The sequence below is a fragment of the Vanellus vanellus genome (genome assembly GCF_965231255.1).
Source record: "Vanellus vanellus genome assembly, chromosome: 12".
Taxonomy (NCBI): domain Eukaryota; kingdom Metazoa; phylum Chordata; class Aves; order Charadriiformes; family Charadriidae; genus Vanellus; species Vanellus vanellus.
In genome coordinates, this window is record NC_138917.1 from 2,758,553 (window position 1) to 2,782,302 (window position 23,750).

General features: G+C 40.1%; 1 protein-coding gene across 1 annotated transcript; it reads left to right on the plus strand.

Annotated features, from left to right (window-relative positions):
- Positions 1-3,493: 3,493 nt before the first annotated feature.
- On the plus strand, positions 3,494-23,447 carry CDH11 (cadherin 11; the record flags this gene model as incomplete). Its single annotated transcript, XM_082489596.1, has 11 exons — positions 3,494-3,721; positions 5,814-6,108; positions 6,889-7,008; positions 7,484-7,651; positions 10,628-10,815; positions 12,454-12,707; positions 13,707-13,843; positions 14,043-14,164; positions 14,950-15,067; positions 21,700-21,951; positions 22,951-23,447. The coding sequence occupies 11 exons, from the start codon at positions 3,494-3,496 to the stop codon at positions 23,445-23,447; spliced, it is 2,379 nt and encodes a 792-aa protein (XP_082345722.1).
- Positions 23,448-23,750: the final 303 nt, after the last annotated feature.

The following is a 23,750-nucleotide window of genomic DNA, read 5'->3' on the forward strand; positions in this document are numbered from 1 at the left end:
TAATAATACTGCTTTGCTATTTAATGAAGTTTATTTAGCTTTGCCTTAAGAGCATCTTGTGCACCTTGCCTTTTAGGAAGAAAGGAATTTAGAAAAAGCCCAACTGTAGCCGTTTGGAATTTAAGTAATTTCATAGGCGTCAGTGGAACCCTGTGGATTTATTCTATTAGCTTTTCTTATGCCGATAGGAGTCGGAGAGCGTAGCGCTGTGGCAACCAGTAGGTAACTGAGCCGAGAGTGTGAAGCTCAGGAAGGGAGAGGGGCAGGAGGTGGCCAGGGGACCTTGTTGCCTGCAGCTCTAATCACAGCCTGTCCAGTGGTAGGTCACTTACTAAAGAGCCGACTTGGTATCACGAGCGTCGAGTCCTTCCACATTATCACTCAAAACAGAAGCAAGTACCATAAACAGCCTTAGTCATTTATTTTTTGTTGCCCAAGTAGTAGATGAGAGATAATAGTTTATCTTGAAGACACGTAGCCTTACTGCTTCCTCTCTGTACACGTATATGCAAAGGGTAAAACGAAAGGTAGCGACAATTTTTGCTCTAAATCCTTATTAGTAAATTAAGCATGCATGTATGATTAATGTTTCGTTTCCAGCACTTCACGCTTGAATAGCTGATAATAAGCAGCGTACGTATCAGCTTGGCTCTTCCATTATCGTTAAGCATCTTTATAAAGTGTTTACTGATTTACATAGCAGTATTGAGAAGTTTGGGAATAATGGCCATATTTGTTTACTTATTTTCATTGTTATGTGGTGTTAATGAAGAATAATTATCAGTGAGGTTAATTTCCAAGCGCGTCCAAAATCTATTACTGTAAGCAGTTTACTCAGGGATTCTTTTTTTTCACAGCAGGTTTGAAAACGCACAGCTGTCGGGGCGTACCTTCCTATTTCATTTCTGTTTGGAGCACGTAGGCCCCGCTCAACGGTCCGAGAGCCCAAACACCTCTATCTGCTGCACACCAGTGACGTGCTATAGATCCCCGTCGCAAGTGTCCTCGTCCAGTGTAATTAGCTATACTGGGCATGGCCTTGAAGGCTATTTGGCTCACAGGACACTCTGTGGCAAACTGCATCCCAAACAGCAGTACCATCGATTAACTGAATGCAATTATGAAGCAGATTGAACAGCCTTAATATGTAGAATTTGGTGACATCAATAAATTTCTGTAGACAAAGCAGCCAGAAGAGGTAACCTCAGAGCCTGCTTGCTGTGGGGTAAAATTTACGCCTGCAACAAGGAGGTAAATCCAGAGGTGTTCACTAAACAGGACAGAATGACTCATTTTACATCGGTGGGATAAGTAAAGAACTCGGTGGGGTTTAAAAAGACTTAGTACGGTTCAGTAAAGTTAAATGATAGGGAAGCTTGGTAGGTAAATACTGCATACTAGGGGCTTCAATTTTATTTTTTCTACACAACACTAGGGGGAAAAAAGCGTCCTTTCCTTTTAGAATTAACTATTATCATAATAATAACTAGTGTTGAAAGGCTTTGCATATTTAAGCCCCTTCCAAAATAGGTTCAATCTCAGTTTTCATGTCCTTTAAGTCCTACCTTATTTTTACCCCCCAACAAAGTGGAGATATGAAATGCGCTCTAAAACCACAGACCTAATACTCCACACTTCACACACACATATTGTATCAGAATAAAAGCATTTTCTGACCAAAATAATAGAGATGGTGTTCTTTTTCATGTCTTCCCTGCTGGTATGAGTTATCTGTAATGTGACATCATATAACAATAATACAAAATTAAATGATACACCAAATGTTGTACGTAATAAATATGCATAGGAAAGCCAGATTATGTTTGCATCTATATGTGTGACTTCTATTTAATTCATTGTGCTGAAGCCATTGTGGTGTTGTAATTGAGATTATTTCCATTTTCAATAAAATAAAACAAAAAAAAATTAGGGTTTTTTGAGGAAATAAAGTATTTCATTCCTTATTTATGAATTACTTATTTATAAGCCCCCGTCTGTCAATGTTGAGTGTGTACTTTTATGTAACTGTGCAAAGGGACATGGGGACATGACTGCTCAGAATTTGAGAAAACCATCCCAAGATGAGTGGGTTTGGTACTCCTGAGATGTTTATCTGTTGCTGGAGTTATAGAATGTGATATAGGTTCAAGCTTTTCCCTATATTCACTTTTGTCTGCTACAAATACTATGTGTAAAATCTCCCTATTTCTCATTAAAAAATCGTCCTGTTTTAAAGAAGATGGTAGCATATATTTATACATATGTCTGTATGAATATAACATTAAGTGGTTTATTAGAATCTTGCAGAAGAGTACAGTGAATCACACTGAAAGCTGAAACAAACATCGTAGGGACCTTGTAAAAATTGGCTGTTCTGTAAAGATTGAAGGAGAATATATTGGAAACCCCAGGGATAAGTCAAAGTGGACTTTATGATGGATTGTTGGCTGCTGGAGGTAGAGACCTCAGTTCAGGTTTCACTGTATTATGCAGTTTCTGCTTCAAATATTAATTCTGACCTAGTGTTTTAAGAATTATTAGAAAGTAAGAAATCAATATAATTCTGGTCGTTTAAATCACAGGGAACGTAGGAATAAATAGCCAAATCAATTGTTATATTATCAAAAGTATCTGAATATGCTTTTATTGGTTTATGGCATTTGTCGTCACCAGCACAAAGACAGCAGAATTGGCAATCAATGCTGCTTCTCCGCTTTGATGACTTCATCCTCTGAGGGAGGTAGAAGGGCTACTTCAAGGGTCTAAATCGAAAATGTAGGTCCGCAGAGTTCTGTCAGGCACTGCTTCTGCCTAGGAAAACGTATAGGTGGTTATTTTCAGCATGAATCTTTGTTAGTCATGAAAAGGCCTTTTTCCAGGCATGTGTAGAAATACTCCCTTCTTGATAAGCAAGTATCTTGGTATCTAGCCTATATCTAAACCTATGGCTTAAGAGCTTATATCTAAGGCTTATATCTGAGCTCCAAAGAGAGCTTAGATATAAATTAGGTATTTCTACAGTTACCTTGCATCTTGGGGTAAACCCGTTTGGAAGGATCATGAGAGAATATGATTCTCTATCTTTCAACTTCCAAATGAGTGCTCTAACCAGCAAGTCAGGAGATTTTACCAGGTGGCAGTTAGAGGTAACAAAACACCAAATATACTCGTTACTCGGTATTTCATAATTATGAATATATCTTAATCCTTTTATTATCTTGAAATTTTCTGAGATAGTCCCAGTTTTATTTTGCTTAATAAAAAAAATATTGTACCTCAAAGACGTAAAAGAACTGACAAACTTCTCCATTTTACTTTCTTTCAGGAATTAAGTTGGGAAGCTGCAGAGCATTAAAGTGATGTGTTTAATGTGTGGTGGCATCCTATGTGCAGAACATTTCATCTGAAACTTTTCAACAGCCCCAAACTTGTTGAATTCCAAGGTGGAAGGGGTAGATTCTTGGATACTCCTGTGCCTACAAAATAACCAAAAATGAAGGAGGACAATTGTTTACACGCCGCTCTTATCTGCCTGGGCATGCTGTATTACAGCCATGCCGTAACTACAGAAAAACTGAACCACGCAAGGCCATCGCTTCATGGTCACCATGAAAAAGGAAAAGAAGGACAAGTTCTGCATCGCTCAAAAAGAGGCTGGGTGTGGAATCAGTTCTTTGTTATAGAAGAGTATACGGGACCAGATCCTGTACTAGTAGGAAGGGTAAGAAAGAATTTCTTCGTTATTCATCAATTAATATTATTAATTTATATTATTATTTTGTGAGTTGCTTTTTTCTTGCCATTATTTTCTGTTGTATTAGCTGCTTCTTCAGCAGCTACTTATTCACCTAGAATTAATCATTTTATTGAAGCTCAATTAAGGTGCTAAGCAAAATACTACCTAAGTGAATACAAATTTTTCCATTGACCTCAGCAGTCTTTGAATGAAGGTGTCTGAGCTGTTATTTCACACAAGAGCACGAACCACAGCAACCGCTTGAGCAACAATACGTCTCAAGAATATCTGATATTCTCGGGTCTTTAAAAATAGTAATTACAAATGTAATCTCAAACTCAGCAGCTCAGTAAAAGCGTAATGCTCAATAGGTATCTCCTCATCCTTTTGTTTTCAAGTTATCATGTGAGGGTTATGTGTAGCATGAGATATATATCTGTGTGCAGATGTGTATGTACGCACATCCTGGACTGATTTTTTATTCTCTTACTATCTAACAATAACAGAATATAAATATGTAAATAAAATAGTACATTTGCCAGTTTATAAATGGTCAGCAGAATTGTGTTGAGTTAACCCCAGCGCAAAAGAGTGGAGATTGCTGGGTCGATGGGCCAGGGCCAATAGTATGAGTTTTAACAAGGCCGAGGCCTGCACTTGGGTCACACCAACCCCACGCAGCGCTACAGGCTTGGGGCGGAGTGGCTGGAAAGCTGCTCAGCAAAAAAGGCCCTGGGGGTGTTGGTGGACAGCTCGCTGAATGTGAGCCAGCAGTGGGCCCAGGTGGGCAAGACGGCCAACAGCATCCTGGCCTGTATCAGGAATGGTGTGGCCAGCAGGACTGGGGAAGTGATCATCCCCTGTACTCGGCACTGGTGAGGCCCCACCTCCAGTACTGCGTTCAGTTTTGGGCGCCACAGTATAAGAAGGACACTGAGGTGCTGGAGAGGGTCCAGAGAAGGGCAATGAAGCTGGTGAAGGATCTTGAGAATGTCTTGTGAGGACTGGCTGAGGGACTTGGGGTTGTTTAGTCTGAAGAAGAGGAGGCCAAGGGGAGACTTTATCGCTCTCTACAGCTCCCTGACAGGAGAGTGTAGCGAGGTGGGCATTGGTCTTTTCTCACAAGTTAGAACCGATAGGACAAGAGGAAATGGCCTCAAGCTACACCAGGGCGGGTTTAGGTTAGATATTAGGAAAAACTTCTACACTGAAAGGGTTATCAAAGACTGGAACAGGATGCCCAGCGACATCATTGAATCGCCATCCTTGGATGCATTTAAAAGCCGTCTAGATGTGGTGCTCAGGCACATGGTTTAGAAGTGGGCCCGGTAGAGTTGGACTTGATGATCTTAAAGGTCTTTTCCAGCCGTAATTATTCTATGATTCTATGAGAATGGGATCAATGATAGCAAATACCATTCCGGGTGATCTGGTTTAAAAGATGGTTAGTATTGTGCAATTTGGAGAGGCCAATATAAAATCAGTAAATCTGTAATTTGGCGCAGTGTTTCTCCCATTCGTCAAACCGAAGTGTGCATTGGTTGAGAAAGTAAGAATGTTTAGTAAGCATTTGTTACTTTTATATTAAAGAGGTTGTAATTAAAAACTAGTTGGCAATCACTGATTGGCTCATTCGTTACATCCCATCTGTCACTGAACAGCTTTTTACATGCAACCTAGTAGAGTATGAATAGTATGAAGTGCGCAAAGTCTTTGCAAAAATGACGCTTCCTTCCAACTTCATTTGTGTAAAGAACCTGTTATAACTATCTTCTCATGTGTTCTCTTCCTTAAACCTTAAAGCTTGGCTCTCAGTAGCACCCTATGAGTGGTAGCATGCAAGTCCGTGCAAGAACCTTCTCTGAATGCAGGGCAGATGTGCTCACAGCACGTGGCCGAGCATGCGTTACTGTCTGATGTAGGACACGATTTTTGAAAACTATGAAATGTTAGTAATTTCATGTACTTTTTTGTTTCATAAACACACACATGAAATGTAATTTCATGAACGTCTTTGTTTTGTAAACACATACATGAATTGTATATCATCTTGTTATGTCTGTTTCTCTCTTTGTAGCTTCATTCAGATATTGATTCTGGAGATGGAAACATTAAATACATTCTCTCAGGTGAAGGAGCAGGAATCATTTTTGTTATTGATGACAAATCAGGGAACATCCATGCAACAAAGACACTGGACCGGGAGGAGAGAGCTCAGTACACTCTCACGGCACAAGCTGTAGACAGGAACACTAACAGACCTTTGGAACCACCTTCTGAATTCATAGTTAAAGTTCAAGATATAAATGACAACCCACCTGAGTTTCTTCATGAAAACTACCACGCCAATGTGCCAGAGAGGTCAAATGTAGGTAAGTACTCATAAATGCACTTCTGTTCCTGGCCTTGTGGAAGATGCTGCATTGTCAGTACGTGTTGGCTTTATTTAATTCTAATCGTCTAGAATTTTGGGAAGTAAAATTTACTTCATGCTCAGCCAGTGACTCAGTTTGCCTAATTTGCTGACCAAATCAAACCCTGCACAGCTACTAACTGTCATGGTTGAAATGTCTCTAGGTGGTTCCTAGAACGGGACTATTTCCCCCTAGGAGGAACGTGAGGGTCCCCTGGAATTTATGGAGTGTGAATCCTCTCTGGGGTAAACATCAATACCATTCCTCTGGCAGAGCTGTGTAATAAAGCTAAGGAGTTACTGCCGCACTATCTATTCCATTTTCATGTCCTGTTTGAGCTTGTGTCTGTCTCAGAGATTTCCACAGCAATAATTTCTCTGAAACTTACTGAGGAAAACTAAAAAGAAAACTCTATTGTTTGGCTGTCTAACAACAAAAGCAATATAATGCTTAACCTACTGAGGAAAAAAACCATAATGGTATAGAGTGACTGCTGACTTCTATATTTTCACTGCTTAGACCATTAATCCACATCACGGCTGGTGACAAATCTTTTTGGATCGTATGAGTCTATTTTGTTGTAAATAAATTGCCAAGTAAATTTTTTCATTTACCAAACCTGGAAATAAAAAAAGTTAAGAAATAATCATGCCATATGACTGAAAGCATCTCCACACGGTTCTTACAGACACGTTTGCTTCTGACTGGATTCCTTCTGTGTTTGCTTTCCATTTTTAGGTACATCAGTTATTCAGGTAACAGCTTCAGACGCTGATGATCCTACCTATGGGAACAGTGCCAAATTGGTTTACAGTATTCTTGAAGGTCAGCCGTACTTCTCGGTGGAAGCTCAAACAGGTATTATTGAGCAGTTTATTTGAGTAGGACCTCATAACTGGAATACATTAAAATGAAGAACTAAATATATTGACCGAGGCAGTACAGCTGGGGATATCTACTGATGTTTTTGAGCAAAGCTTCCTTCATTCGCTCTTGATTCTAGCTAAGCGCTTTCGCAGGTTGGTCCCCTGGCATTTGGTAGAGCTTCTGGGTACACACTAGGAAGATGATACTATTTCTTTTGTGGTATGATACGGTATGATAGAAATGGCAGTGTCTGTGCTGAACTGTGATTCTCCAGGGTTGCTCCATGTTCAACTGTGTTGGATATTTGGGCTACTTTCCTTGCACAGCGTGATGCACAGTGTAGGGAGAACAGAATCTGCACCATCACTGCAAATATTGCTGTATTTTAATGCAAACTACAATTGCAGTATCCAATTTTTTCGTGATGTGAAAATTTGCATGTGCCATATTGTCATTGTATTTATAGGAATTATCCGAACTGCCCTTCCGAATATGGACAGAGAAGCTAAGGAAGAGTATCACGTTGTAATACAGGCGAAAGACATGGGAGGACACATGGGAGGCCTCTCAGGGACAACCAAAGTGACAATTACACTTACAGATGTCAATGACAACCCACCAAAGTTCCCACAGAGTAAGTAACAGTAAAACCCTTACTCACATTTACTATCAGTACCCATATTCATATGGTATCAGACATTTTCAAAACCTCAAAAAGCAGTAACTGATGGATTATCACAGCACACGTGATTAGATAAATATTATCTACGCGTTCTCGCTAGTAACATACAGAGCTTTAGTATCTGGATTATTTGCTTTGCGTTGCAAAGTCAGACTTTTATTAAGGTCAAGACTACATTACAAAGTTTCCTAACCCTACACTTAATTTTTGAAACTACTGGTCCATGTTATGTTAGAAATATACCTATGATATGATCAGGAGACACAGCCTGGACTTCTCTGTCAATGGAGAAAGACGCCCCATTTCTTGAGTGTTAAACCAAATCTGTCAAAAATACTAGAAAATTTATCTGCCCTGCAGCAGTGCTGGGGTAAGCTGGTTTACTTCCTTTCCCAATTTCATAATTACAGTGTGGCTGTAAAAGGCACTTCAGAAAAAGCAGACAGTGTTTACTACTCTGCTCAGACCATGAGAACTGTACGTAATCGTTGCAGGGAAATAGGAGGAGCTTAAACCAAAAATCCCCGCGTGTATTGTGTAGGCACAGACTCTCCTGTGTTGGCAGAGTTGTGGGTGCGCAGCAGAAAGCTCCCCGGTCTGATCGACGGTGTTCGAAAGAAGTCTCCAAGCGGCCTCATGTCACGCCTCTCGGCACTCCAAGTTCATAGCGATTTGCAAACATAGTTCTGATAGTCATTGTCAACGAACAAATCCACTTTGTTTTTTCATAAAGACGGACAAAGGAAGGAGATCTACTTCACGTTCTTACAGCTGTGTTTCTCAGGCTTGAAGTCTCTTGCTTTTCTTGGCCCTTGATGAAAGTGTTGCACAATCTATTAACAGCTCCTGATTATGCCCTTTCAGGTCTTTGACAGACCTTCAAGTGAGTGAGCATCATTTTTTATTTCACATAGCTTTTCATATTAAGTGTTGATGCTTCATCTTTTACTTCTGTAAACACTCTCAGGGAATGGTGAATGTCCCCGAGGATAAAAGTTAAGACTGAATACTCCTCAAGACTTTTATTTGCCATGGCAATACAACCCAAATTTAGTACAATTCCATTTTTAAATTGATGGTTGAAGTGTATAGCTGGTGGTCAAATAAAGTCATTTTTTATACCTGTACTATTTACTTTTCACATATAAAATTAATCAGGGCTGACATTAACAGATTCAGTCTTCACAGTTGGGTGGAAGTACATTAATGGACCCACACATCTGTTCTGCATCTCATCTCTGCATGGGTTTTGGGTATTGGAGTGCAGTGTGCGCACCATCCCAGCCCACCCTGTTTCTCCTCTGAGCAACCATTATGACACTGATACCTCCCGGACACCACCATCTCTCGGACAGCTCTTCTTCCAATGTCTTCTTCCGAGCTTCCCGGACCCTCATGCCAGAGCTCAAATGACATAGCCAGTCCCTAAATGTAAAAATCTATGTCAGCATATTCTACCATTCTGACAGGAAACTATTAAATCCCCAAAATGTCAGGATGTCAGGTTTTACATACTTCACAAACATACCTTTTCACTTCAAATCATAAGCTGGGACACCAGCACATGGTATTCTGTTAAGTAACTTCATCACACGATGGATTTTTTTCCTCCAAATTCAAAGCCACTTTGCTAAGTGTTTTGGGAGAATATTTAAAATTATCAGAAATGCCAAACAGCAGTTACTCTACTTAATCATTCACGCCCAACTTAAAACCTTAATTTGGAATGCCTTGTAACTCAAAACCAGGATTTGACCTGTTTATATAAGCATCCAAGTGATCGATTTTTATTCTTCTTCTCTTTTTTTTTTTTTTTTTTTTTTTTTTTGGTTCATTGCTCAAACCCTTAATGAGTTATGTGCTTAAATTTTGGGTTCTTTGTGACTGGAGTTAATGACCTATTTCAATGACATGTGCCAATTGTTTTTATGGGTAATGAGCCAAGTCCCTGCCTGGTGTAAGTCTCCTGATGTTCCTAGGGTGCTCGTGCAGCAGCAAAGAGCAATTATGGACGGGAATATAAATTAGATTATTTTATTTTTTCATGTTTTTTTTTTTTTCAATTTATTAATGTTAATGGAGAGGCAGGAAGTGCTGTCATAGGATTTGTACGTTTAGGATCAGGTTATCTTATCTGAGCTCTGGAGTGGCTTGGGAAGGTCCTGGAATCAATGCTGCCTAACGGAGAACTGCTGGAGAGAGAGGTTTATCCAGGACCAGTACTGCTCTCCTCTGGTGTCCCTTACTACGCAAGGAAAAACCTGTATGGCAACACATCCATGGGATGTTTCAGGATGGTTTTCCTATTGGAGTTTGATGAGGGAAAGCGTGGGGGTTTTTTTGGTATGGAATCCCATACAAATCAGTACGTATTCTCTGTTGTATTAAATGTTAATCATTACTACTATACGTTCACACTCCAAATTAAAGCCATAGAGAGCAGCAGATTTATTCTTTAGCCAGCGAGGTCTTATCCAATTCGTTGTAAATAATTTGTGGCTCCTGAGTGAATGGGCAGAAATTCTTCTGGACTCTACAGAGTTGAAGGTCATACCATGAGTCATATGAAAGAGAATTTTCCTTCCGTTTTTGTAATAACATTTCAGATATGAACGATAACCTTGATGTCACAACAATTTCTGCATTCTGGATGACTGGTTGTCTTTTTAACCCCACCCAGAACAGAGAGATACACAGATGTTGTGTAAAACGTCAGTGAGGAGGTAATTTTATATAGATTAGCAATGTGTTTTAAGATTTCACAGATGACTTGCTTCTCAGAGCTCCTTACAACATAACATTCCTTCAGGGGATTTGAAAATGTAAAAAATTACTGCGTTTTTTTGGAACTTACTAGTTAAATGAGTAAACACACAACTGGAGAGCAGACTGCACACTTAAGGCGAATGGCTTTTTTTCTTCCGCCAGGTGTGTACCAGATGTCAGTGTCGGAAGCAGCTGTCCCAGGAGAGGAGGTAGGAAGAGTGAAGGCCAAAGATCCAGACATTGGGGAAAACGGCTTGGTAGCTTACAGCATCATTGACGGAGATGGCATGGATATGTTTGAAATTACAACAGATTATGAGACTCAGGAAGGTGTTGTAAAGCTTAAGAAGGTGAGTAACACCGACTGACGTGTGCTATTCTTCGTTGCTGACAGAGTATTTGGTAATAATGGATTACCACCTAAGCTAAAGTATCAGTAAATGCAATGTCACATGATTTGTTCCTAAAGCTGTGATTAACTCTTAATATTCCATTTCCCCATTAGCTGAATTGGAATGGAAGAAAATAACCAAGAAGAGTTACATAAATACTGTACAGTGGATTAATTGCACAAACTAAATGAATTCATAATAAAAAGTCACGGTAAAATACAATGCCATCAGCTTCATTGTTAATGAAGTTTTGCCTAGCGCTGATAAGTAGCAGACATTCACTGTTGCTTTATGTTCGGTCTGAACAGCCTCATGCCCTATAGTTTGAATTCTTCAGCTCTGCATTGTCCACAGTATTGTTCCGAAGGAGTCACAGGCTATGCAAAAAGCGGCTTCATATACAATCTATCAGTGTGATCTTTAATAGTGGTATGAAATGAATTTGAAATTACAAATTATAAGTCTTATTCATTATTTAAGCATTATTATTTTGCCCCCTGTATCTTTATAGCTATTCATCTCTCTTGGAGATAATCAAAACTCAAAGGGAAAGGCCCGGGCAACTTAACTGCAAAGTTAGCCCTGCCCTGCGCATCAGGGCAGTCTCTCAGTCTCCTCTGGTCAAAACTATGCCGTGGTTCAATTACTCTATCTGTTCTGGAGGTGGGAGTGTATTTTTGTGTATTTTAAAACGTGGGTGAACTGTCATACCGCTCAGTCTATGGTGTTACCATACTTTGGGAATTGTGGTTGGCACCAGCTTCTCAGATGCTTAGAGGCACGGTCACGGTGAGGCTACCAGTGCTGCAACACCGCAGCCATTTCGTGTCGATGACAATGCAGATATGCTGTGACTTTGATCAGGCTCCCAAAAGGGCTTACCTCATGGGGCATTATTTCACCTCCCTTTTGTGAAGTGCTAGGAGATCTACTGATGTAGAGAACAGCAGAAATGAAAGCACTGCACACCATCTTCGTATTTCCCCTACTACTTAAATAGTTTGACTTCTCTTTGTCCTATCTCGTGGTGCCCCCAGCAGCAATTCAGGCCACATCCCTACCTCTCAAGGAATGCCTGCCAGCTTGGGATAGGCCAAGTCTGGTATTTTGTGGAACCCTTTTCCTATCCATCACTCTTTTGTGCTACCTGGAAGGCTGCGTGAAGAGAAAAGGTTAATTTTCCCAGTAGAGATGATTTTCCGAGTGATACAGCAAGCACAGAGCAAGACAAGGACTCTGTCGTGATATTAGTCCCCATCCCTGGAGGTATTTAAGGGTCATGTAGATATAGTGCTTAGGGACATGGTTTAGTGGTGGGCTTGTCAGTGTTAGGTTAATTATCGGACTAGATGATCTTACAGGTCTTTTCCAATCCAGGAGATTCTGGGATTTTGAGTGCCTTCCTGTGCTGCTCTGTACATAGAATGTAGCTCCTTCCATTTGAGTCTTTATGTTTTTAAACACACACATTTCAGTCCAAGCTTGTTGAGAGATGCTCACATTTGTTTTATGTCATTGGATACTAGGGGACCGCTTACTGCTTTGACACTCTAGTTTTCCTAACTGTGGAATGCATTGTCTTCTTGTTCCTCGCAGCTCCTGGATTTTGAAACCAAAAAGTCCTACAGTCTGAAGGTAGAGGCAGCCAACGTACATATTGATCCGAAGTTCATCAGCAATGGGCCATTCAAGGACACGGTGACGGTGAAGATATCAGTGGAAGATGCTGATGAGCCACCTGTATTTTTAAAGCCAAGTTATATTTTTGAAGTACAAGAAAACGCAGCATCTGGTACTGTGGTTGGAAAAGTACATGCCAAAGACCCCGATGCTGCAAACAGTGCTATAAGGTATGCTTCATTAGAGCAAACACTTTCTTCCTAAGCGTGACCTCTTAGAATCGTTATGCAAGTTATTAAGATAGTGTGGTAGATCTAGCATAGTAATATTCTAAATTCACCCAGAATACTAATAACTTTGACTATACGGTATTGTTTTTATGTCTTGTTTCATGAGCTACTAGTTTCTCAAAGCCTGTATCACCCCGACAGCAAACCGTAGCCGTGTCTACCTAAAATATACTTAAGGACATCTGTGTTACACTCTATTCTAAATTATATTTTCTATGAAATATCCCACGCTGTTATCACAGCATGTTTTTTCTCAAAAGATAGAAGTCTGCGCAGTAGATTAGAGGTTGCGTTGGGTAATTGATAAGTATTAATTGCTACTGACAAGCACGCACACACCCCTACTTTCTGCAGTTACACTGGGTAGGCTTCTATTCGTTCGTTTTTGTTTGTCATGTTTTCGGTGTAGATTACCCACAAAACAGAGTTTCATAATTTATAGTTAATGTTTCCGAGAGTTGCAAGGTAAAGATAGGAAAATCGGAGCTGTATAAAGCTGTACAAATGTGTAGATAATGGATAATATTTAATAATCTGGTACGATCAATTAACATTCTGAGTAATCCAAAGATCAGAAGACTTAAAAGATCTTCATGATTAACACGGAACAGAAGAAAGCATAAATATCTCAGTAGATATTTTTATCATGTTTTATAAGAGAAGAGAATAAAGAATATTTTGGGGCTTTAACATAGAGACTTCAAAGAACAATAATTTTCACTTTCTACAAACATTCTGAGGTAATATTTTTTCCAAAAGTAGAAACCAGCCAGATGAATCTCCTTTTAAAAGAACCGCGTATCATCTCTTTGACAGTGATGTTACGGGTAACAATAAGCATATTACTTAAGTTTCTTTAAAAATAATAACAATATAGAACAAATTTGGATGCATGAAACTACTAACTCTATCTAATTACTGACTTTCAATCTTCTTTAGATATTCAATTGATCGTCACACTGACCTTGAAAGATATTTTATGATTAATGCAGAAGACGGCAATATCAAGACAATAAAAGCTTTGGATAGGGAAGAAATTGCTTGGCATAATATCTCCGTCTTTGCAGTTGAAGTCTGTAAGTATTACACGGAGATATTTTATAATCAACGGTATAAATTCTGTAGTCTTCTAATTGTGCCAGTTTGAAAAGCTGCAGTCAATTTTAATAGCAGTACTTTAGCCTATTTAATTTTTACCCGGATACAGCTGGGATCTTGTTTATTTTGAGGGGTTTTCCCGCTTCTGGTTCATTTTGCTTTTGCTTACTCCCATAGACAAACAACACCAGGAAGCCAAAGTTCCAGTTGCAATTAAGGTCGTTGATGTCAATGACAACGCTCCAAAATTTGCAGCAGCCTATGAAGCGTTTGTCTGTGAGAATGCTCGAAGCAATCAGGTATGACTGTGCCCTGCGCAGGAATTCCTTTCTTCAGGGCGGTAGCCCAGTTTTGTGTTGGCAGCTCAAATGAGTTGTAGTAAATGAATGTTTGGTTTGAAATTTTGACCAAAATTCCTAGAGCAGACGGAAAGGCGCTTTCCTGGGGGTTTTTATTTCGAATTGCTATCATCAACGGTTATAGGTAACAGTGCTTTGTGCATTGAATGAGACCAGTGTTGACTGTGGGTACCCACCGTCACACGGGTGATGAAGCTGTTTGGGAGCAGCTTTCCCAGTTGGGAGCCTGTTTTGGGTATTAGAGGAACACTCAGTATCTCACGGGAAGAATCACAGCACAGCGCTGAAGGGTTTGGCCTACAGATTCACCCCTGAACGATCTGTGAGGAAGAGGGGTTAGTATCATATAGAAATAATGCCCCTTTTGGAGTTAGGACGTTGTGCAAACTCCCTCTGAGCTGCTGAATTTTCTGCATAATTTTATTTAGTTTACTAAGTTATCATTAGCACGTATTTGTATACAAGATATATAGGTGGATATAAGATAGACACAGGTGTAAGCTTTTCCATCTATAATTCTGCATTGGTTAAATGTAATAGCAAATAAAGATTGCCTGTTCTAGTTTTGAGTGTGCTCTGTGTTGATAATAGCATACATTTGTTGAGGTATCTGGGGGAGGTTGTGCTATATCGAAATTCTTTGTATTCAAGGGATTTCTCAGCATGCTGTCTGTATGTGATGTAACCAGAGAAGGAGCTGTTTACAGACTACTTTTCTCTTACAGCAATTCATTACAATTAGTGCTGATGACAAGGATGACTCGGCCAATGGACCAAGATTTATCTTCAGTTTACCACCTGAAATTATTCATAATCCAAATTTTACACTCAGAGACAACAGAGGTTTGTGTGAAGATTCCCTCTATATCAGTGTCCAAAGAAATGACAAAGGAAAACTAATGGCCAACGTAATGTTATGCAACAGCATTTTCATTAACTTTGACAGAGCATCTGTTTTCCAGAGATTTAGGGGAGGAAAGCAGGAAAAATACAGCTGAAATACAGGGATGTTCTTGGAATAATGTAACGTTTGTTAACGCACTTTCATTTTCTAGAATGCATATTTTAAATCACATGATACTACCCTACGTGGAAAATCCACTGCCATTCTATCTCCCAGGAGGAGGGTAAAAAACATTGACAAAATCTTTCACTAAATGTAATTGGCAGATCTCCTCGGTTTAGAGAAAACTCACTTGCCAAGCTAAAATCAGCTGAGGCAGGAAAATTGTTGGGTTGCTTGTATTTTTTCACCTTTCTCTGCTTGCTAGTTTTTTAAATTATGGATCACAAGAGACATGGACTAGATTCCTAATGGGATAAAATCACTGCCACACTAACTGTCCTTTGTAGGAGATACCTGCGTGGATTTCTGTGTGAAACATACCCAGATTGGGCGAATGTCAGGATATGGGTATCCCAATCCCTTTGCCAGTTTTCTCTTCATGAGATACAGTTTAGCCTTGCATTCAGATTGATGTTAAGATGTAAGAAATTCGTAGGCAAAAAAAAACCCCAGGCATAGGTGAACATCAAAATCTTATTTGATCATCTAACATAATAGCATCAGTGAACCTAACTTGCCGGAGTTTGAGGAAGCCAGAGGGGGAAAGCAGAAAAAAGACATATTCAGCTATTATAAATATTTATTCTCCGCCATTATAAATATTTATGCTATTTATTTAATGATAATCAATATGATATTCTCGTTCAAAGTTCATTTGTTATTTTCCTGTACAGGGAAAAAACTGCTTCAGCTTCTGAGAAATTGTTTTTAATTAGCACGCTTTAATGTCTGAAGGAAAACTTGGCTGCTTTCTGGAATGTAGAACTCTGTTGAACTGGTTTAAATAATGAATCCAAAGGACTTCTTCCAGATTGCCAGAAGTGCAAAAGGCAACCTAATCCAGATACATGATTTCAGTAACAACTTCTTTCTCTCGAGTGTTATGTTGCGGTGTGCTTTATCTCTCTATCACGTCTGAAGTGCGGGTAATTATCATCAGAGTTCCCAACCAAAATTTCTGTTATTCTTGAGGGATCAAAGTAACACCGTTGCCCGGTGCTTGACACTTGTACGTACATAAGCAATTCATGAAGGATCCAGTGGAGGGGGCAGATATTTATTCTCTTTAAAGTAGTAAAACGCAATTTTTGAAAAAAATGATGAATGTGTTTTCAGAGAGAAGTAAATAAAAATGTATTCTTTGCTTGAGACCCTGAGGCCAAGTTTCTCTTTAAAAGATATTTTATGGTCACCACATCAAGCCAAAAAAGGATTAGATTTTATAGTCTAACAGAGGAAGCGTAGGTCAGAATTGAGGTGCCTTTGATGCAGCTGCAGGCAAGGGGTACTATGGTTCCTGACTCCAGCCCATTCCATTAATCCTTCATTTCCATATGCAGCAAATTCATGCTTTTTTTTAAAGGACGAATACACCCAGATAAAAACGTTTTGTAACGGAAACGATGATGTCAGTTGAACGTAGTGACATCACCTGACAATACTACAAAAGGTTGTTTCAACAAGACAGTATTTAAGGATTGAGTTGTCCTGTATAATTCGCGTTTAGGAAATGAATAGTGTAAGGAAATCCTTCCGTTTCCATCCTGCCTTTCCCTCGTATTTGTGCAATCCTCAGCTCAGCAATGTCGCTAATTTAACTATTTCCGTGTTTGTTTTTTTTTAAATAAGTTGTTACAGTAGAGAGCAAAGTAAAAAAGTTAAAATTCTATGTACTTCCATATAAAAAAAAAATTCTGCGAGTGTTACTGTTCGCAAGTCAAATAATTTACATGATCATTTAAAATTTCTTTCTTCAGTTGTAAATCTGAGTAGTCTATACACCATGCCACGGCTTTCAGAGGGAATTGCTAGTTTTAAAGAAAAATGGCTTTATTAACTGTGGAGAACAGTTAATGAAAACCGCACTGTTTGGGTCTATTACAGAACTTTAAAGTGAATACAGTCCTATAATTATCATTTAATAGAGTTTCTTTCTACCAACTCCTAAAAGTAATCACATATTGCAGTAATCCAAAAAACGTAATCACATTCTACATCCTATTAATAGCCTACTGTGTTACCAAGTTTTTCAGCTGAGACTATCTTCCATAGAAAACATGAGATAATGGCTTATCACACGCTGTGATAAAACACTGAATTACTTTTGCGCTGTTTACTTACATTAAACCACGTAAATAAACAGCACTGTGTTTGCCCAGGCTCGGCTCAATTTTACTCCCACTGAAGTCAGAGCTTCAAAAGAGCGGTAGAGGCTCGTGACGCTTCACAGCAGAGAGACGGATTTTTTAGCAAATGGATTTCTTGTTTTTAATCCCAAGCTGAAATGCCCTTTCCCTGGGCTCCCTCACCTCGCGTGGAGGCCTGGCACGCACCCGACGCTGCTGGAAGGGTTGCGACCCCCTCGCTTCACCACGCTGCGCAAGGGCGAATTACACCGCGACGGCAAAGGCGAGGTGCAGCAATGTTCTCAGATACACCAATCAGGGCTTTACAAAGGCTGAAATTTAATTTGTGAGGGACTAAAAGCCACTTTTTTAATAGAAACATGTCCACTGGCTCTCAATTTCAGACCTTTTAATCAAGGCATTTTGAAACCTGTGAACAATAAAGTTAGGGGATTTTGCCATGGGTTATCCACAGCAATTGCCACTGCCCGGTAATGATTTCGGACAACTGGATGCCTGATTTTTTTTAGTTTTCTTGCTGAATCAGCACTCACATTCTCATATAGACTCATGGAACAGTTTGAGTTGGAAGGGACCTAAAAGATCATCTAGTGCCAACCCGCCGGCCACGGGCAGGGACACCTGCCGCACGCTGCAGTCAGCTGCTTTAATCTCGGAGGCTCCTTACACAATAGATATGTTAACAAGCCGCCAAAAGCTAAGCTGCATTTGCCTGTAGGTAGAGGAAAAATTGGAAAACCATCAGTAAGACCACCAGAGAAAAAGACAAAAATCAAAGGCGAGGAAGATCAGTCTAAAGATCACCATAAAGTAATTGTGAAGATTTCATGGAGAGTATAGGTCATCTTCACTTACAACGCTTTTGGATATTGGATATCCCGGATAATAATAGCTGGAAAAATGAGAGCGTGTGTATTTTTCTGGATGGCGTTGAGATGGCTATTTTCTTCCTTCTGTCCTGTGTTAACCCCCATTGTGTTCGTTAAGACTGTCAGTCAAGTAGCTCCCATATGTGTTAAGTGATAGTTTTAAGCTGGTATTGACATTTAACTTCTGTTTCTTGGCTTAAAAAATGCCATTATACCTGGATTATAGTTGTACTCCTGGGACCTGAAAATAATGAAAAAGCAAGGACGAGAATATTAGCTAGGATTATATGTTATCTTTTATCTAGGTAAAAGAGGGTTTTTTCCTCTTATGGATATTATGTTTCTTCTAAATGTGAGAAGTGAACATAAACAGAAAAAAAAAGTTTAAAAAACAGCCTTTTAGGGTTGATATATGGTAGTCCTTTTTAAACTTTAGCCAGGCATGCTGATTGGATTTTTCTTTTTAAAAAATTATATTAAACTAGAAATCCCTTCAAGTTACACCAGATAAATCAACCCTTGGATCAAATTCAGCCTTCGTGTAATGTAATTGACTGCGGTGGAATTGGCCAGTCTGTATAATAACTGAATAATTTGCCATCCTTTTCTTATTTCTAGCTAGGAATACTATTTAAGCTGCCAAAATCCAAGAAAAATACAACACGATATTATAGAACTACAAATGCGTAGCCAACAGACTAAATATACAAATGTATGATGTTGCCTGTGTTCCCTCCCGTGTTGCCTTTGCAGCCTCTAGGCAGTTGTAGCTCAGCTCGCTATTAATGTTCGTATTTTTTTGCCACAGGAATAATCTCTCCTATTGTGCTCCTTCATTTAATAGAGCAGTTCTTTGTTCTCATATTGAGGAAATGAATTATTAAATGCATTTTAGAGAACCCTGTGGAGTAGTTTTATTCTATATCAATATATATTAGTTCAAGTATCAGCTGGTAGGTTAATAGATATTAGATGTTTCGTTTCTATTTATACCACATTGTTACGAGCCCATTAATTTTAAGTCCTAAGATAAGATTCCTATCACACAGGCACTGATGTCACTAAGGTCCTTTAAACAATTGTGGTACAAAGCCTAGCTGGGCAAATGTGGCATGTAGACCTTCAGGAGGTTAGAAAGACTCTGCAAAGAGACAAAGGGCACCTCCAAAAACCACAAGCAATAAATAATCAGACCTTTATCAGCTTCTCTGTTCTCAGCAAATATGACCATCAAGTAAAGGAGAAGTTAGCAAGCTGTTTTCTATCCAGACGTTATTTTTGTGAGACTTCAGTACCAGAAAGACTACAGTTCTGTCACGCCGAGGTGACCACTCTGGGGATCAGGCGTGGTGGGCCTGGCAGGAGAGGTGTAGATGTGGGGAGATGAATTAATTGGGCACGGGACAAACAGATCCTATATCTAGGACAGCCCTGAAAAAATTTCATCCTTTCCGGTGTGATCTGCAGACGTTCCTAGTGGGAGAGTCAGATAAGCAGAGCCCTAGCGCAAACGTCCTTCTCATCCCATAAATTGGCCTGCGTCCACCAAATTTGGGGACAATTTCAGAGCTTGTCCGACATCAGGGGTACTGCCTGCAAGGGCGCCTAATATAAGGCAAGAATACTTCTCTTTTGGTATGATTTATTCACAAACTTTCACGGAAATAGCAGTGATTAGATCATTAAGAGAGGTTTTACGATTTGCATTATTAAATGCTGGAATTTATGCTGACTCTTCAACAGGAAAATGATTAATCTTCTGCAGTACCCCGAGGCAATAGTGAAATGGGTACCGTTGGAGGTGAATAGCCCTCCCTTAGTAGATAAAAGAACCGGTCTTTTATTTTTTTCTTCTTTCCATTAAAAAGTGAAAAATAAAGAACATGGCAAAGCAGAAGAGGTTGGGCAAAGTAAATCCTCATCCTGAACTAGTTTTTGAAGCTCTGAAACCCACGGATATGATTGTTTCATTTTCTTTACTTCAGGATGTTTACAATTGTATAAACTTTGGTTCAGTCTGCGAAGGGAGAAACACGGAGCACAGCAAAGGAACGCTGTTGGTGTTTCCTCACCTCTGTCCGTCGTGGCTGGGAGCGGGAAGTGCAGGCCGTCTCGCCCCGGCCTTTCATGTCACATGCTTCCCTTTTCAAGTGCCTTTGCCTCAGGAAGCGTGAAGGACTGTCCGAAATGGCCTTCTGTGCCGAGGTGGCAGCTTGGGTTCCACCTCCTGCACCAGGAGGTCCATGGCAGGCAACCGTGTAGTAAGAGCAACGGGAAATCACGTTCTAGCAGTGCTTTTAACTTGTCCACGCAATTCAAAACGTGCCCAGACATACTGTGCACGTATGGTTGAGCTTTCTGAATTCTGACTTTGGGAGTTTGGGTGAAAACCAGGTTCTGATAAAATACTGCTTACTTCAGCGTTTCCTACTGAAACTGGTTAACACTGAGGCTCAAATCTGCTCATACGCAGCAAATGTATGACGGAACTGGGGGTGCTCAGCCTGGAGAAAAGGAGGCTGACAGGAGACCTCATCGCTCTCTACAGCTCCCTGAAAGGAGGGGGCAGCGAGGGGGGGTCAGTCTCTTCTCCCAAGGAACAAGCAATGGAACAAGAGGAAATGGCCTCAAGTTGCACCAGAGGAAGTTTAGATTGGGTATTAGGAAAAATTTCTTCACGGAAAGAGCTGTCAAGCACTGGAAGAGGCTGCCCAGGGAAGGGGTGGAGTCACCATCCCTGGAGGTATTTAAAAGACGTGTAGATGTGGTGCTGAGGGACACGGTTTACTGGTGGACTTGGCAGTGTTAGGTTAACGGTTGGACTCCATGATCTTAAAGGTCTCTTCCAACCAAAACAATTCTATGATTCGATGTTGGCTTTTCGTTTTGGTGGGAGGCTCGTTAACATAGGCCATTTTGGTACAGATTTCTGCATTCTATTCCTCTAGGTCTGACACCAAGAACACTAAATCAGGGGGATTTGTTTTTTTCCCCTCCACTTGAAGGCTTTAATTCTGGAAAGGAACTAGAACCAGCTCAAAGAAGCAATGCCAAGGCCCTGTCATTCGGGTAGTTGATGAAGTATTGTGAGCTTCCCAGAAAGGCAGTGGGGTGCTTAAAAGGAGATACTAACAGAGATTATTTGTTCTCCTTGTGTTACTCTCATCACCCTAAAATAATTAAAATTGAGTGTGGTACTGCACGAATGAAACACAATACTGTAATTGCTCTTGGGTCATTAGGAAGGCGATACGTTGTACTGGTTTATTGGGCAAATAATGCTAAAGCATCTGCAAATTCAGAGCCATTGTAGCAAGAGATATTTTCCCAATATTTAGTAAGAGGTTGACTTTGTGGAAAAAATAACGATGACTACCTCCCTTCTTTAAACAGATAACACAGCGAGTGTTCTGGTCAGGCGTGAAGGATTTAGTCGCCAGAAGCAAGATTTATACCTTCTTCCTATCGTAATAAGCGATGGTGGAGTCCCCCCTATGAGCAGCACCAACACCCTCACCATTCGGGTCTGCGGCTGTGACAGCAACGGCTCCTTGCTCTCCTGCAACGCCGAAGCCTACATCCTCAATGCTGGATTAAGCACCGGAGCTTTAATTGCCATTCTTGCTTGCATTGTGATTTTGTTAGGTAAAAAAGTTCTTTGCTTATTACTCTTCACTTGTCTGTGTTAAAAAAACTAACCTTGCCTTCAGCTCCCAGGTGGATAAATGAGTCTTAATTTCCTAGCTTTTATTTTTATAGGCGGTACTAATTTGCCTGGCTGAAACGCAACACAGGATAGCTGCAATAGCAAACACCGATGCATTTGTCTAGATGTGCTCAGAGAATGTCCTTCTGCGGCCTGGCATCGGGTAATCGGGGACACCGTTTTAAAGGAGGTCATGACATACCGTTTTAAGTTTTGTGATCTTCCCTGGATGACAGGTTCCTTATTGAGGTCAGCCAGGATTAATGGCTCCTGACAGCTATTTCCCTCCAACTCCTCTCGTAGTGAAGACAAACGAACGGCTCGGAAGACCTGCTTTTAAGACAGTGCTGTAAAGCATTTCCTGATGATTTGAAAATATTTATATGAAATGTTTTCATTTGCCCCCAGTAATTTATAGTCTTCCTTTTCTCATATATTTTTAAGTTATTCTATAGAAACTTGAAGTGAGAAGGAAGACAACAACGGAGGCATGTGTTTTGAGGTGTTGCTTAAGAAAAATTCCATTTTCATGGAAGTGAAATGTGGAATTAGAGTTCAGCTTTGGGTATACAGGAGAGAGTAAAGCTTCGTCTTTGGTTTGTTGCAGATATACATGTGGTCGGGCTGCTCGAAGGCGGTGCCACAGCCTTCCGGCAGCACTGGGGGCCCACAAATTAATTAGTCGTGCAGTAATGAGCAACTGGAAAGAGCAGTGGCATTCAGCCCAGAGAGAAAACCCCAGATCAGTACGTTCGGTTCTGTGTACAAACATCAGTGCTTGTTCCTCGCTAGGTATGCCAAAAATGCAGGTGTTTGTTAGCAACAATACACGATGAACTGCAGCACAAATGTTGAGGTTTCAGTGAGTGCAATAACCTGTTTATAAAGCAGCTGCTGTTTGAGTGCAGACTAACTCGCCTTTTTTTTTTTTCCTGTAGTCATTGTAGTGTTGTTTGTAACACTGAAAAGGCAGAAAAAAGAACCTCTGATCGTTTTTGAAGAAGAAGATGTCCGAGAGAACATTATTACTTATGATGATGAAGGTGGGGGAGAGGAAGACACCGAAGCTTTTGACATAGCTACTTTGCAGAACCCCGATGGCATCAATGGATTTATTCCCCGTAAAGACATAAAACCCGAGTATCAGTACATGCCGAGACCCGGGCTTCGGCCGGCTCCTAATAGCGTTGATGTTGATGATTTCATCAACACGAGAATACAGGAGGCCGATAACGATCCGACTGCTCCTCCTTATGACTCTATTCAGATCTATGGCTACGAAGGGAGAGGCTCGGTGGCTGGTTCACTTAGCTCGTTAGAGTCAGCCACAACAGATTCTGATTTGGACTACGACTATCTACAAAATTGGGGACCTCGATTTAAGAAACTTGCAGACTTGTATGGCTCCAAAGACACTTTCGATGACGATTCTTAACAATAGAGCTTAAGATTTGGCCTTAAGAACTGTGTCCCGTGTTCTGAAGAATCCAGAAGAAATGTAAGCAGGTATTTTTTTAAAAATCAAGAAAAAATCTCATTTAAACATTTGAGTTTGACAGAGAGGATTCCTTTGATAAAAAAGGACGTAGAAGTGGTAAATACTGTGAAGTACCTTTTCCTACAAAAGGCAAATATAGAAGTTGGCTGCCAACTTCACTAGAGGAAAAAACCCACTTAAGAAATACAAAATATTTAAATGAAGGAAAATGCTATAAGCGAACCTACAGATAAGGGAAAT